The sequence below is a fragment of the Meleagris gallopavo genome, chromosome 28 (genome assembly GCF_905368555.1).
Source record: "Meleagris gallopavo chromosome 28, MGAL_WU_HG_1.1, whole genome shotgun sequence".
Lineage (NCBI taxonomy): Eukaryota > Metazoa > Chordata > Aves > Galliformes > Phasianidae > Meleagris > Meleagris gallopavo.
This window is the reverse complement of record NC_139431.1, coordinates 543,317-558,470: the sequence shown is the minus strand read 5'-3', so window position 1 is coordinate 558,470 and position 15,154 is coordinate 543,317. Positions and strand designations below refer to the sequence as shown.

The 15,154-nt window shown below is 52.4% G+C and overlaps 1 protein-coding gene across 2 annotated transcripts in view; it reads right to left on the bottom strand.

Moving 5' to 3' along the window:
* Positions 1-480: 480 nt before the first annotated feature.
* Positions 481-15,154, bottom strand: part of KDM5B (lysine demethylase 5B) — a 29,007-nt gene continuing 14,333 nt past the window's right edge. For both annotated transcript variants that reach the window (XM_085210649.1, XM_085210650.1), the window contains exons 10-27: positions 14,811-14,969; positions 14,224-14,405; positions 13,445-13,607; positions 12,950-13,069; positions 12,424-12,618; positions 12,058-12,239; positions 11,417-11,541; positions 10,970-11,120; positions 9,672-9,786; positions 8,412-8,767; positions 6,980-7,118; positions 6,178-6,357; positions 5,699-5,857; positions 4,920-5,408; positions 3,358-3,469; positions 2,617-2,771; positions 1,856-2,188; positions 481-1,367 (exon numbers count right to left, since the gene is read on the bottom strand). In XM_085210649.1, coding sequence (XP_085066775.1) covers positions 1,230-1,367; positions 1,856-2,188; positions 2,617-2,771; positions 3,358-3,469; positions 4,920-5,408; positions 5,699-5,857; positions 6,178-6,357; positions 6,980-7,118; positions 8,412-8,767; positions 9,672-9,786; positions 10,970-11,120; positions 11,417-11,541; positions 12,058-12,239; positions 12,424-12,618; positions 12,950-13,069; positions 13,445-13,607; positions 14,224-14,405; positions 14,811-14,969 — 3,453 coding nt within the window. In that variant the 3' untranslated portion in view covers positions 481-1,229. The remainder of the gene's footprint in view (positions 1,368-1,855; positions 2,189-2,616; positions 2,772-3,357; positions 3,470-4,919; positions 5,409-5,698; positions 5,858-6,177; positions 6,358-6,979; positions 7,119-8,411; positions 8,768-9,671; positions 9,787-10,969; positions 11,121-11,416; positions 11,542-12,057; positions 12,240-12,423; positions 12,619-12,949; positions 13,070-13,444; positions 13,608-14,223; positions 14,406-14,810; positions 14,970-15,154) is intronic.

Genomic DNA, 15,154 nt, shown 5'->3' with positions numbered 1-15,154 from the left:
CAGCGCAGCACCGCCCCGCCGCCATCGATCCGCGCAACGGCGCTTCCGGCGCGGAGGCGGTGCTGCTCCTCCCCCCGCTTCCGTGGAGGGAAACGCGCGTGGCCGTGCGGGGCGACACGCGGCCGCTCCTCTCATGGCGGTACGGCGGCGTTTCCTTCCAGCCCCCCGCAGCCGTTCCCCGCGGCACCGGAACATCGCCCGCTTCGGGCTTTAATTCGCGAACTTTTGTTCCTGCGTCGTTCGCGGGGTCCGGCGAAGCCCCGCAGCCGCGCCGAATCCCGGAGCGGCGGGGCGGAGTTTGTGCGCGTGGCCGCGTCCGTGCGCGTGGCCGCTCCCCCCCGGACCGCGCCGCTCCGATTTTGGGGACTTGTGCGAAAGAACGGATTTTTTTCCTTTGTTTCGGGCTCAGCCGCACCACGAAGCCTCGGCAGCGGCCGGAGGGAAACGAACTGCGTGGGAAGTTCTCCAAAAACACCAACATTTAATTTTATAACATAACCAGGGGTTTATTCCACAATATAAACTGCAACGTTTGATACAAGCTACCCAAAAAAGGAGAAAGCCAAAATACAGCTGTGGCAATTACTTTACAGAGCTTTTTTTTGTTTTTTCTTTTTTTTTTTTGTCTTCTACATCACGGCCCCTCAGTCACACTAGGATCTACCACCTGCTTTCTGTACATCAACCAATGCTAAAAGCAACACGCCGTCCCCAGCTGCCATTCCAGTCGCTGAAACCAGACATAGAAGTTATTGCTCAGATAAATAAACCTAAATCTACCAAAAACAAAGTGGGAAAAAAACCAAAAAAACAAACAAAAAAAAAAACAACCCAAAACCTAAAAGTCTCCAAAGAGTTGATAACAGAGTAAACAGGGATCTCCTCCAACGAGGACTGCTTGGAACAACCTGTGGGGCTCTGTGCACCACGCAGGATTCGAAGCGCTGCAAATCCCAGAGGTACGGCGGTGCTGCCAAGGACAGGAGCTCGTCCCCAGCAGTGCCTTCCAGTCGGCCGAGACCCCCAACAGCCAGCTTCGCAAACCTCCACAACCACAAAGATCAAAGGGAGAATACAAAAGTGTCAAAAATCGTTTCGAGTTCTGGAAAATGATCCCGTGAGGATAGAAGTAGCACCAATCGCAGCCTGGCTCTCCAAACAGCCCTGCAGCCCCAATGGAAAACTCCGCAGCTCTCCCTGCTCCAGTCCTGACGGCTCTGTGGGCACTTTCACTTTCGGTACGGGGAGCCCCTCCCGGCGCAGCTGGCACAGATGTAATCCTCCTTCTCGGCCATTTCGGGGGAGATGCCCACGCACACCTGGTGGAACCACTGGTTGCAGCTGCCGTCGCACTGGACCCAGTCCACCTGGGGAGGAATGGATGCTGCGGGTCAGAGGCACCGGACAAACGCACGGCGCTCACGAGTTACTTTTCAACTCCGTGTATCCCCATAGAGCACAGCACGCCGGGAGCCAAACCACTGCAGCTCGGCTCCCGTGAAGAACTGCCCTCCCCTCCCACCGCAGCCCTGCCACCCCGGGCAGTGATACGGCTGGAAATGCAGCTCTCACACTCGCGGCAATGCCATTCTGCCCCTTCTTTCAGCACAGATGGGCACAGCGGAGCCCCAGGGCTCTGCGCCCACATTTCAGTGAACAGATTCCCACTCGGCCTCCCGCCCCTTCCCAGCCCCACAGCACTGCTGTGATGCTCAGCCCCGCTCCCTTTCCCCGCAGCTCCTGGGGAATTCAGAGGTGTGACACCTTCACAGCCCTCACGCTGCCCCCCACTCTTTGCAACAGCATTTCTGCAGACCAGCAGCTCCCGGCGCTCAGTGGGATCAGCTCCACTCACCTCCTCTCCCTCGGGCTGCAGACACGTCACTGCAGGGCAGATGGCATCTTCATCCTCCGAGTCCTCCTGCTCAGAGAACGACGTGTCGGAGGGAACCAAATGGCTTTCACTGCTGCGCTGCACCTCCAGGAGCCGCTCCCTCTCCCTCTCCATCCTGCTGCTGCTGCTGCTCAGATCCTTTGTGTGACTCAGTTTCAGTTTCTTCTTTTTGGGCGTCCTCATTTTTCTTACCCTTGCTCTCTTCTCCTCACAGAAGCTCTCTCTCTCGAAACGGCGCTTCATTTTTCTCTCCAAGTAACTCATTCCATCCTTTTTGCCCCGGCAGCACTCGTTCTGTCAGAAAGGTATTTGACAAATGGTGAGGATACAGCTGATGGACACAGCTCCGTTATACTACACCCCCTGCTTAGGGGGAGTCTCCAGTACAAGCAGTGTTTGTCAGAGTGCTGTGCAGGGGAGCAAAGGACGGGGTCACACGTCAGTGAGAGTTTATAGAAAGATTCTCATCTCCTGTCCACGAGGTGCCCCAGGGGCAGCCAGCAGGGCCTCAGCACAGGGACAGATGTATTTAGCATGAAGAGGGGGGTCACAAAATCCAGATTCGAACTGCAGAAATGCATCAGACCCCAAATGACATCCAATGGACTGGACACGTTACCCACTTCTGCACTGCTTTTGGGCATGGGAAGCACCTTCCATGCTCACACACACTGCATGATGCCCACACTGCCCCACGCTGACCCCCACGCTCAGACATTCACCTTTTCATTGCTCGGCCCACCCGACGGTTTCTGCTCAGCCTGCAGAGCGGGGCTTTGCTTTGTGAACAGGATCTGGTACAGCTCCTGTATTTCAGGCAGAGAAACCTGCAGCAGCTGCGCTTCCATCATCAGCTCGTCCAGCTCGGTGCTAACGACTGCCAGCAAGGAGAGAAGAAAAGGAATCCCTCCATGTCAGCACCGATGAGAACACAACCCGTGAAAGACTTTAAATCTGCAACTGAACAAATTTACTCTCATCTGTTCCCTCTTCGCCGCTCTTTTTTAACAGCAGAGTTAAAATGAGAGTTAAGAGTTTCCACAGAAGTTACTGAGCAGCACTGTGACTTTATCCTCCCCTGCCTGCGGTTTGTGCCAGCCCTATGGCAAAGCACTGCCATCGTTCTCCTTCCTCTGAAGACACAAATCAGTGTCGTGATCTCACTGCAGCACGAGTGGATGAGATGAACAGAGTGGAATTCAGAAGTGAAGCCAAGAGAGGAGAGGAGGAAGAGCTGAGGATGAGCCTCGCACCTGAAACCTGCCCTACGGCACCACCCCACCCCACGGAACGCAGAGGGCAGCTCACAGCCATGGCCCATTTCACTGCTTTGTGGCACTGAATTACAGAGTGCTCCTACTTGGAAGCGTGAAACTAAGGCTGGACATGGACCTCTCCTCCATCAAACACATGAGAAAAGGAAAAGAAAAAGAAAGAAAACTATCAAAGTAAAGATTACAAACCATGAAGTGGGATGCATTGCTGTCCTGTAGAAAATGGAGAATGTAAATATATGGTTCTGTTATCCCAGTCATGAGGCATGGAGAATGACATAGCTCCGATTGTTTGAGACACCTAGAAAACAAAGCAGAACACAACGCACAGGATTTTCATTACGCATTTCGGTCTGAAGTGTCACATAGCTGCAAAATGAAAAATCAGAACTCGTTTCTTTCACAGCTGCTTGGGACTTGCATTCCTGCACAGGATCCCCAAACCCTTCATCCTGAGCCTGGAACACGGCAGCACTACAGCCGGGCTGGGAGCTGCTGGTTCTGGTTGTGACTGCGTGCTGTCCCCGCTCACCATGGCCACGGTGACACCTCCACAGCCCTTGGGGTCACCATCCCGGCTGGCTCAGCTCCTTCCTGAGCCTCTCCTGACACCTCTCACAGGAGCACCCAACCTTCACTCTGAGCATCTGGGCGCCTTTATGAACCCCCTTCACTTTCCCTGCTCACAGCTGGTTTTCAGGTTTGTTTCTCACACCCCGTTGTCCCCTCTGTGCGCTGCCCCGGGGCTGCAGTACAACGGGAGGCACTGCTGCAGACAGGAGGGCGATGCCAAGGAACATCATCCAAAAAAAAACACCTCAAAGTCCATGCAGGGTGAGGTTCTGGCTCACAGCCCAACCCAAGAAGGGATGGAATCCCATGGCCGCACTGAGCTCCTGCCCAGGCCCCCCTTGCTGCTGTTCCAGAAGTGCAGCCCCAGCACAGCCATACAGGCAGCACAGAGCAGCCCCAGCCCCGGGCAGAGCGGGCAGTCAGATAAGCACAAGTGATGCTGCTCAGGCAAAGCCTGAAAGCAACACTGCGTGTCATTTTGAGGTGGTTTGTATCCTTTATGCTGCACAGATCTTTTGTTTCAGGCTTTTTTCCCCTGCATTTATTATCTCAGGAACACCAGGACTGTGACACACTTCGCACTGCCCCTGCCCTTTTTCTGACAGATCTCTTTACCAGACGAAGTCCCAAACTCTCAGGATCCCACCTTAAACAACGCAGCTCAACCCAAGGCGGCTCCAGCCAAGGTCCAGCCTTGGAGTTTTAGTATAAAGTGACACAGAGGGATGGAGGGATGAAGACCCTCTGCTGAAAACCATCTGATGTGAGCAGAGCTCAGAGCTCAGGAAGGTTTGTGTCTCCATTCCCAGCTGTAAGATTCAAATACTTATAAGATAAGAACACAAAGACTAATCAAATACTGAGGGCTCTTAGAAACAATAGCTCAGCAGCTGCCATTAGTGGCATCCCATCAGTGCCCAGAAGCAGGAGGAAGAAAAGGTCCTTCAGAGCCGTTGTCCTCAGGACTCCAGCAGGACAGGCCAGGAGCTGTCGCAGGAGGACACACACTGTGGCTAACAACCCTAATTCCTTAAATCCGTAAAGCAAACCAGAAGCAATCTGTCTCGCCAGCATTTGTAAGGAGACACGGAGCACCAGAAAGCAGAGAGGTGCTCAAGGCTGCTCTCAACCACCACATCCCACCCGCAGCCAGGGCTGCCCGGGGCACTCAGCCTCACCTTGTTTGTCTCTGGCAGCTGCCCCGCGGCGCTCTGCCACCTGCTGTACAGCAATCCTGAGCCAACTTTGTCCTGCAGAAGTTTTAGATTCCCTGAATACAACATTTGTTGTGCCCTGTGCTGCCAGTTCACAGTTCTCTCTATCATGTACCGCAGGGCATCCCCCTCGGGGAGCCGCACGCGGATGCGCTGCAGGGAGGCCAGCAGAGGAAGGATCTTCTCCAAAGGCGGCTTCTCGGAGCGGCGGCAGAGCGGGCAGAGCCACACGCGTGGAGCCTGCGAGGCGTGGGGCACGGAAACGCAGCCGGTGTGGAAGAACCCCCTGCAGAGCTCACACTGGATCATGGGAGCAGCCGGCTCCTTCTGGCACACGCAGACCTTCAGCTCCGCGTCCTCCTCGCTGCACAGCAGCACCTTCCCCTCGTTGGCCGCCCGCAGGGAGCGCAGAGCCTCCATCTCTTTGAGCCGCGCCTCCCCGAGCGTCGCCATCTGAAAGCGGTTGGAAAGAAGGGAGAGAGCTCAGAGCTGTGCCACGAGGAGCTCCGCACGCTCAGAAGCGTCTCCTGTCTGATCGGCTCCATCCCTGCCCGCCTCCCCTCGCAGCTGTCAGCGTTTGAAGGGAAGCAATTAGGGCACACGGCGAGGAGATTTCGCAGTTGTGTTTTCCACCGGGACCGGAGACACAAAGCTCGCTCCCTTGCAAAATTAACGACAACCAATGCAAACAGACTGCCAGGACTTGGAAGAAACTCCAGGTGAAGAAAAGCCGCAGCGCTTACCGCAGACGCGGTGTCTTTGCTCTCACACAGAGCTCTCTCCAAGTCGCTCAGGCTCTCCAGTTTGGTGCTCTTCTTCTTCCCGCTCGGCATCGGCTCCTTCAGCTTCTTCTGCTTTCTTTTCAGACTCAGCGTCCCAATATCGCAGCGGGGACACAGCACCTGGTGGGCAGAGGAGCGGCACGGCTGCGATGCTCGGACTGCACTCACGCTGCTCTCGCAGCCACGTGCCACCATCTGGGAATCCCTGCTGTTTTTACACCGCACATCTGGGCTCCAGGGAGAGGTCAGCTGGGAATCGAGGGGAGCTGGAAGGTGGAAACCCGAGGGCCCACCCACTGTGCTTGAAGTTTAGAATTAGAAGCACAGCGCAGCGCCATCGCCTTAAGATCAGCAGAGCAATCCCAAAAGGTCACATCTCCTGCTGTTTGATGAGTTCATCCCCAACCCGGACACATTTTGGTGCTGTGCAGCTCTCTTACCTCCAGAAGGGAATACGGGGAGTTCTCACACAGGAACGTGTTGGCTGCACACTCCTTCCACGCCTGCACCTCCGCCACCAAGGACTCGAGCCGGGGCAGGTAGTCCAGATGCACCGGGATCGAGCGGCCCCTCGTCACCAGCTCCACCAGCGTGTCCAGGACGGGCACACGTCCTCCAACCTGTGGGATTAGAATTGGGGAATGCTCCACGGGCTGAGGAGCTCTGTGGACCACACTGAAGGCGGACCTCCACGAGGAGCACAGCGGGACGGAGCTCACTGCCGCAACAGCACTGATGGGGAGCCTGAGAACTGCTGTGCAGAACCTCCAGCACCACAATCACAGCTCGGGGACCACAGCTGTGCTGGGCACGGCCCCACAGCCGCCTGCTGACACCTGCACGCAACTGCAGCCAGAATCCCCGGCACACACAGACGTGTTTCCACCCCCGGCAGCCAGAATTCCACAATCCAAGGCAGTTCCATGAAGCCCTCTCATGATAGCCTTCAAACAAAAGTTAGCAAACCTGGAATGCACTTTGGCCTTTCGAAGGACTTAATGCCTATGAAAGTTTGTTGGTTTGTGTTTGTTTGTTTTAATAAAACTTCAACAGAAGTTCCTATTAAAATCCCAATTCAGGTTGGGTTGACCTGAAAACATCAGCACGCCCAGTCAGGGCTCACCGCTAACCCAGGACAGGGAAAATCACTCTGTTTACCCACAGCAGTGCCATCAGAGCACAGCAGCCATGTGACAGCACCTCCCTCTGCCCATGGAGGAGCCCAGAGCTCCGCTGACACACCTGCAGAGCTTCCACCTCCTGCAGCCAGTCCTGCGCCTTCTGAACCGCGTCCTTCAGCGCCGCGCCGCTGGGCAGGTAGGCAGGGATCTCCTCCATCTCCTTCACTGCCACCACGAGGCTGCTGAGCGACTGCCTTGGCCTGGCCAGGAGAAACGGCTCAGAACGTCAAACAGCCACAACGCCTGGGGCTCACCGAGCACCAGAGGTGTGCACTGAGCACACGGGGCACAGATAATGCAGGAGTCCCCAGAAAGGTGTGTTTGTGTGCTGAAGGCTCCTGCTGGCCACGCTAACAACAGGAAGCAATCTGCTGGCTGTTCCAAAAGTATTCACACGTTTGGGCTGCAGGGAAATCCAACATTCACCAGCTGCTGAGGGCGGACCTCTGGTGCTCCGATGCACCAAACCCCACAGCAGAGTCAGCTTCGAGGTTCTACACGAGAAATCTGCTTTTCAGAAAGCAGATAACGACAGCTCTATGATCCTAAATGTAACTGGTGGGATATGCATTGTTCCCATGAATATCAAATAGTGTCAAATGCAGCCATTGCTCCAGATAGCTCACGTTTCTTCCTGCTTTCCGGCCAGGTTAATGGTCAGCAGTTGCAAATAAAAGAAAGCTGTGTAAGTTAATACATCTGCTTCATACTGAAGCTGTGCTTTGAAATTGTGCTAGGACCACTGGTTACCCACCTTGAGCTCATCTGAGGCTTTTGCTGTGACTGACCAACTTTCTTTTTGTCGTTTTTGTCCTAATGGCTCCAGATGAGCACTGCTCCCAGGAAAGCCTGGGAGATTTAGGGCCGTGGTTTGGTGGAACGGCGGTGCTGGGCTGGTGGTTGGACTGCATGACCTGAGGGGTCTTTTCCAACCTTAATGGTTCTACGACTTCTCAGTATTTCACAGTTTGATTCTGATCGTTTGAAAAGGTACAAACTCAACTTCATCTCTACTTTGGAGGCTGAAACCGAACTTAACCCAGTTCTGCGCTCTGACGTCACTAAAAGAGCCTGACGGGTAGGAAACAGCCCAGTCCATAGGATAACACCTATCAGTTGGTGATACATCTATCCATAGGATAACACCTATCAGTTGGTGATACATCTATCCATAGGATAACACCTATCAGTTGGTGATACATCTATCCATAGGATAACACCTATCAGTTGGTGATACATCTATCCATAGGATAACACCTATCAGTTGGTGATACATCTATCCATAGGATAACATCTATCAGTTGATGATACATCTCTGCCTCAGCCCCATCTCCCGCCTGACTGACAAAGGGCTGCACAGGAGGGAATGAGGGAATGCTGTCACTCAGCCCCATCTCCATCCCCTCCAGCACAGCACAGCACAACAGGGAGCCCCTCTGGAAACAAAGCCAACGATTTTCACCTCAAACAGCAAATAAAGGTCCCGCTTCTACCTGGCCTTTATCAGGTTTCTGGCTTTGTCATCCCAGTGCTCGGACACAGTCAGCAGCTCCTGCAGCTTTGCCATGGCCTTCTCAACTGCTGGGTAGGGAGCCAGGCCGACACCGGAGTCTATGAGACGCCTCATATCATCCAGAGTGAGAGAGTTCTGCTCTGACGAAGCCATCTGCACGTCCTCCAGCCAGCGCGCCTGCTCCAGCCTGACCCGCAGCTCAGCAAGTTGGGGTAAATCCACATCGAAGTCAAAGCTGACATCCAACAGCTCCTGCAGCTCCGCAGCACTCGGCATTTCTTCTGAGAGCAGTTTTTGGCTTTGCTGCTGAAAAGCTTCCACGCGATCAAGAAGGTCCTGTAACACACAAATGCACCATGAAACAGAACAAAGCAGACTGCCAAATTTCCTACACATTGAAGTGCAACTTGAAACATTCAGTTTAATTTTGCTGGCAGCCACCACGTCCCCATGCACACAGTGTGCACAGCAGATTGTGGTGTTTGGGAGGCACCTCAGCACACAGCACAGACTGAGCACCTCCCCCACAGTGACACCTCTGCCAGCAGATGGGTGTCACACTGAGGAGCAAAAGGCTCTGAAGGGAAACTCAGTGCTCCATCTCCTGGCTTTGTTCTGGGATGTTTACGAAGCCTGAAGAACATCCGCGTAATTCCATGATGGAAACAAAGCCCTTTTGGAGATACCTCAAAGCACGAATCAATCGGCAGGAACTCGGGCATTGCTATGAATCCTACAGCTGGAATTGCCTTTATTCTCTTCCTTTTTCTTTCTAAAAGCAGTCACACTTTTTCCCTGTTTGGATATGTGAGGTCCTTTCACTAAGCCCGTGCTCCCAGGCAGCAGGCACTGAGCAGTGCTTGAGCTGCAGCTTCCCACTGCTCAGCTGCGACTCCTACTTCCCACTTCAGGAGTGCAGAGGCCACAGAAGAATGCTGCACTTGTATGTGCCTGATATTGCCCTGCTCAGGAACACCAGGTGCACAGAACTGCTTGCATGCCTGCCATTCCTGGACTTCTGCTTTTCAAATAACGAGATAACTTCAGAGCAGCAATGCTATAAACACACAAAAAAAAGTGCACGGAATTCTACAATATCTGAATCCCATATTCCAGACCTGACGGAGCCTCTAAAGCCATCGCCCTGCCAGCTTCCATCCTTGGCACAAACAGCTTCAGGGGTGAACGAAGGGCAGATGTGGACCCACACAGAGCCACGGCCCCCCAGAGCCCACGTTACCTTCAGCAGGGGGGTCTGGCTGAGCAGGCAGGGGAGGGCGTAGAGCTGCCTGACAAACAGCCGCAGCTCGTTCACAGTCAGCTGGTTGGGGCATTTCCCTCCTCCGGAGCGGTACCTGCAATTACACACAATTAAACCTCGTCAGCTGCCACTAAATCCTCATCTAACCCACTCCAAAATCTGCTTCTGATTTCTTGTCAGTTGGATTTCGGTCACACGCAGTGCAGCACCCGGAGGCATCGCAGCCCAGGGCCCACATGAGGGGAAACTCGAGTCAGTGAGAGCAGAATGAACTATTGTTGGAAACACTCCTTCACATTAAGCGATATTCTGAAACAGCTCCTCAGCTTGGGCAGAGCACCAGTTGTTACAGAACCAACTCAGACTTCTTTCCAGAACACAAAGCAATTGTGGGTAAGCCATTCAGTGCTGCTGCAATAGCTATTGTAGGAAGCTCTCCCCGTGCCCACGCCGAGAGAGAGCAAATCCCACCTCTGAATGGGTTTTGTATCCGCAGGTCAGGCAGGCACTTCTCAAAAATCCTCTCTGTGCTGAAATCATCATTTTCATTTTCACCTAAACGTGCTGCATCAAACGAGAGGCTGCTCGGTGCCACCCAATTAGCTGGCATTAAAAAACAAGCTCTCTGGTGCCAAGCCAGTATGAGCAGGAGGGGAAAGAAATCTCTTACAATGCTGGCTCCAGCTGAACCTACAACGCGTTGTTTAAATTAACGAGGAAAACAACACCCCTGCAGGACATACAACTGCAATGGGAACGCAGCTCTGATTCCCTTTAACTCAATTCCTGCACAGAACGTGCTGGCAGGAGCAGGCAGCCAGACACCAGGAACGGAACACCCAAACAATGCCCTATCTTCAAATTCCACCAACAAATAACCTGAAGATGTACTGCAAGTGCTGCCAAAGGAAGAACGAGCACTCCTCAGAGCTCCCACACAGCATCATCCCCAACACAGGGTAGCACACGTCGGCTTTCCGTAAGGAGTAATGAAAGCCCCAGCAGCCCCCAGTCCCTGTGCCGTGAGGAACCTGGACTGCATCTCAATGGGAGCTGCTCCACCTAAAAGCATCACCGCCACCTTCTGCCTCCAGGGAACGACAGAAGAGTGGAGCAGACCGGGAGCTCTGCATGAGCATGAAGGAAAGCCGAATCTCCCCATAAAGGTTCTCGAGAAGGTAAAAAGGTTTCTTTTATTTGTCAGTCTTCCACCACTGCCTATCGCTCACCACTGACACGTGGCTCAGGTTCTGCTGCCAACACATAACAGCGTTTACCTGGTTTGTCTTTTGCCATTAAGGAGCTGCTGTGCTACTGAGGCACATTTATCTGCATCCTGTGTGACCAAGCGGAGGTGCCGCAGCAGGTCGTTGTCCGGGAACTTCTTCAGTTCTGATTCTTCTATCAAAGCCTTAAAGCTGATGAGACCTTTTGGGGAAGGCACCACGTTAGCACAAGTGTCCCTTCAGGATGGACCTCAAGCAGTAAGGTGGAACAGTGTAACACAATAAGTATATTTCAACTGCAGTTATGTTTGTACGAAAGAGAAAAGCGATTTCTAACCTTCTCACATAACTTCCAGAGAAACAAGAGCTGAAACATTTACTTTGAGCCATGAAATCAAATATGATCTCTTTCGATTGTCACCTATGACGAAGTTGCCCAGGTTCCAAAATCAAACACTTTACAATCAGTATTTTAACAGTCAAAGGGAAGGCACTTACTTCTCTTATTGCTGATCTTTGCTTCCAGGGCTTCGTTCACATTGGAAGCCCATTCATTGTACGACTCTGCACGCATCTTCAGAGCATTCATCATTGGATAGAGCTCCTCCAGCGTGTAGCGGTACCTGGAGCAGCACAGGGTCAGACTCTTCAGCAGAGACTGAGGGAGCAGAGCACTGCCCATACAACACACAGCCATCTCACAGCACCACGGGGCTCACAGCTCAGAGCTGAACCACCGCGTGCTGCACCTCGCCCACATCACTCACACAGCAGCTCCAGAAAGCACAGAAGGTACATTTGTGTAGGGCTGAGATGTGACAAAGAAGAGGAAATAAAGGCAGCAGGAAGAGAGCAAACAAAGGCAAACCAAAGGTTACTCCACAAGGACTGGAAGTAACGCAGGCCATGATGACCTTGTTGCTATAAATCAAAAAGCAAATTAATTTGCTCAGTAATTTCTGCCATCATACAACAAGAGCTGAACGCTGAACAGAAAGCATCTTTGTGCACGAGCACATGAAAGGAACTTTGTTTTGAGCGCACTGTTTGCAAAGGACCTCTGGAGACAGAACGCAGAGAGCATCAGTGACGCAGCACAGCCCCAGCAAGTACCTCCAGAACTCAGCTTATCTGCTTACCCCAGTTTGTATTGGTAGGTAGGGCAGGAACAAAGATCCTCCACGTGATACAAGCACACCAGCAGTCCTGGTTTACACGGGCAATAAACAGCAGACATGAAACAAGTGGTTTTGCACTTATAGCACTGCCGCTCATCATCGGGGAACAGCTCGAATGCCACCCTCTCGCAGTCAGTCACCCCCTGCAGAAGTGTGAGCAAACAGGTTGGGTTCCTTCAGAAGCTGAACGTATCAGGTGAACAACAACGTTCAGATATGAGATGGCAATCGGGCAGACAAGTCTCCACCGAGGGGGCAGAAGGGAAGGCGGGACCTGCGGTGCCTCTCAGCACTGCCTCGGTTCACCGCAGCATCCCCACAACTCACCAGTTTCTGAACCTTCTCACGCAACATCTTCTCGTCATCGATCATGATGGCCATGTCCTTCTGAACAGTAGATGCCACCACGACATCCAGGACGTCAGCCTTGGAGGCCATCTTACAGATCATCTCATCATGGGAGAAGACGCAGTAGCGGCTCAGCAGGCGGTAATGCTCGATGCACTGGCGACCCAACGGCAACTGCAGGGACAGAATCGCAGCATGAACACGGAGTTCTTTGTGAAAAGCACATTACATCACTGATGCTTCATGCCACGAACCAAGAACTACCAAAGGGAAAGCTGAGACAAACCCTTCTAGCAGCAACGCCCCTAACTGAGCACAGAACAGGAGACACCAGGACCTCCACAGACAGCCACAGCTCTCCGCATTCAGCTTCCAGCAACGCTGGAACAACTTCCTCCTGAGCTGGGGACCAGGTTTGCCCATCAGCAGTAAAACACTGCTTGTATGACAGCTAGAGACAAGTCTGGAACCGCACACTTCGTAAGAAGTTGGTTTTGGAACGCACCCAATCCACGGTGCAGAAGTTCACAGCTTCAGCAAAATTAAAACCCTGATTGAAGCCGCTGTGATAAGCTCTTGGAAAGGTGATCACAAACTCTCCAGCACACTGATTGGTCCGATAAACCTAGGAGAAAACGCAGATACCATCAGGTCAAAGCTGAACAGAACTAACAGGTTTTGGCCCCTTGACAGAAACTCTATGGCAAAAACAAAGGTCTGATTAAACAGGCACAGCAGGAGCTCTGGCCACCGTTTCCATCCAAGATGCAGAAATTACATTAAAGTGGAGTTCCTGAGATTTGCCAAGCAGTTCCCAAAACAATGATCCCCCTGCCCACCGTTCACATGGACACACTGCACTACACGAGGAAGACACAACACACGTGGAAACAACCCCAGCATCTCTGCAATACAAGCCGTTTCAATTATCAAGCATGAAGTGGAATTCAGTGCAGATGAAAGAGGGCTGAGTCAGGGGGAGCAGCACAGTCCAACATACAGGCACTCCGTGGGCCATCAAAGTATTTGGGTTCATTATGGTGACAAGTTGGTGCAAGAGGTCTGGCTGAGACTCAAACAGCTCTGGAGCAAGCTTCTTCATCACGTCCTCCAGCTGCTCTGCTGCGTACCCCGGGGCTCCATACCACGTCTTTGGTTCTCCCCTGCAAGATTATTTAAAAAGGTAACTATAAAGAAACCTGTAAGACATCCTGCTTAAATACACCGTGTCAAAAGGAGGAAACATAAGGATTCCGTGCTCTCCTCAGTCCTCACAGTTTATGCAGGTCCCTCCTCAGACCCGCGTTCTGCACCGCCCACATTTCAGAGAGCGTATTTTAAACGTGGAAAGAAAAAGAACTGAGCCGTGGAGGATTCCATCCCTACAGTGGGAGCAATGGGTGACACCTGAGGACACAGAGCAGGGTGTGGACACAAAGAGGAGAGGTGATGGAGAAACAAAGGTCTGAGGGACAGCAGCACTGGAGCCCTACGGCATTGGCTGAAGCTAAATGGTTTTAAAAAACCTCCATGATTTCCAGTTTCACACCGAGCACAATAAACCACCTGCTGGGGCATTCACTGCATCTCTCGTGGTTGTTTTAAAAGCTGGGATGGATGTCCCCTTCCAAAACACAACCAATGTTCAATCACAGCAAGCAGTGCATCACATCTAAGGCTGCAGCACGGCGTCCTCAGCTGAGCTCTGAGAACGTGCTGTCAGAAAAGGGTGAATGAAAGGGATGGGGCTCCTCCATCCGAGTCAAACCCCTCACTCACCAGTGCAGATAGTTGATGGAATAGCTCCAGTGGTCCTCAATGTGCCAACAAAAGGAAGAAAAGCACATTCCCACATACAGCCAGGGCAATTTCATCCCACATATATCTGCGGTGATGTGGGCAAGGACAGACTGTTCCATCACAGGCATGTTGTTTAAATTCCAGCCACTATCAAGGTATTCCTGAAAATTGAACAAGAGTTTAACAAACATGAAGTGAAAAAACCAAGAAGAGCGGGAAGAAGAAAAGCATCTTCCCCAACTGAAAAACACCAGGAATGGGTCACTCAGTCAAGGAACAAAACCTCCATTGTCCCGATCCTTTTCAGTAACCTTATCTGACCTGCTTTGTTAAAATGAGATTGTTTTTTATCTCAAGTTATTTATTAACTTCTATGGTAAGCCTATGGCTTTTAATGTGTGATCACCAGGTATTTCATTTCTGCAAAACTGATGTAATTCTCTTCAAGTTCTACACCAGATCCACAAAGCAAACGCTTTGCAAACCAGTTCCATTATGGTGCTTTGAACCGAAGTGAACGATTGGAGAGCTGATACAAACTGCACGGGGAACTAATAAGGACCCACCTCCTCTTCTGGCCTCACTTTGAATTTCCCATCTCTAACTGGGAACCCACTGCCAAACTCCTTTGAGGCGATATCAGCTCCATATTCCACGGTGACGTCCTCCTCAATGGTGCTAACAAGTCTCCAGAATTCCTTCTCAACCAGCTCGGTGGGGACCATCTGGGCACGACAAAGAGAAGAAGGTAACGCACTCGGAGCGCACAGCCAGCAGTCTGCACACGCAGAGGACGTGCAAAGCTCAATGCACCCCACGTGTCACAGCGCGGCTGCATCTCTGGGGTCTCAGCAATGCGTGCAGTTGGACAAAGTCCTCTCCTCACAGAGGCCTTCTCAGAAGTGAAAAA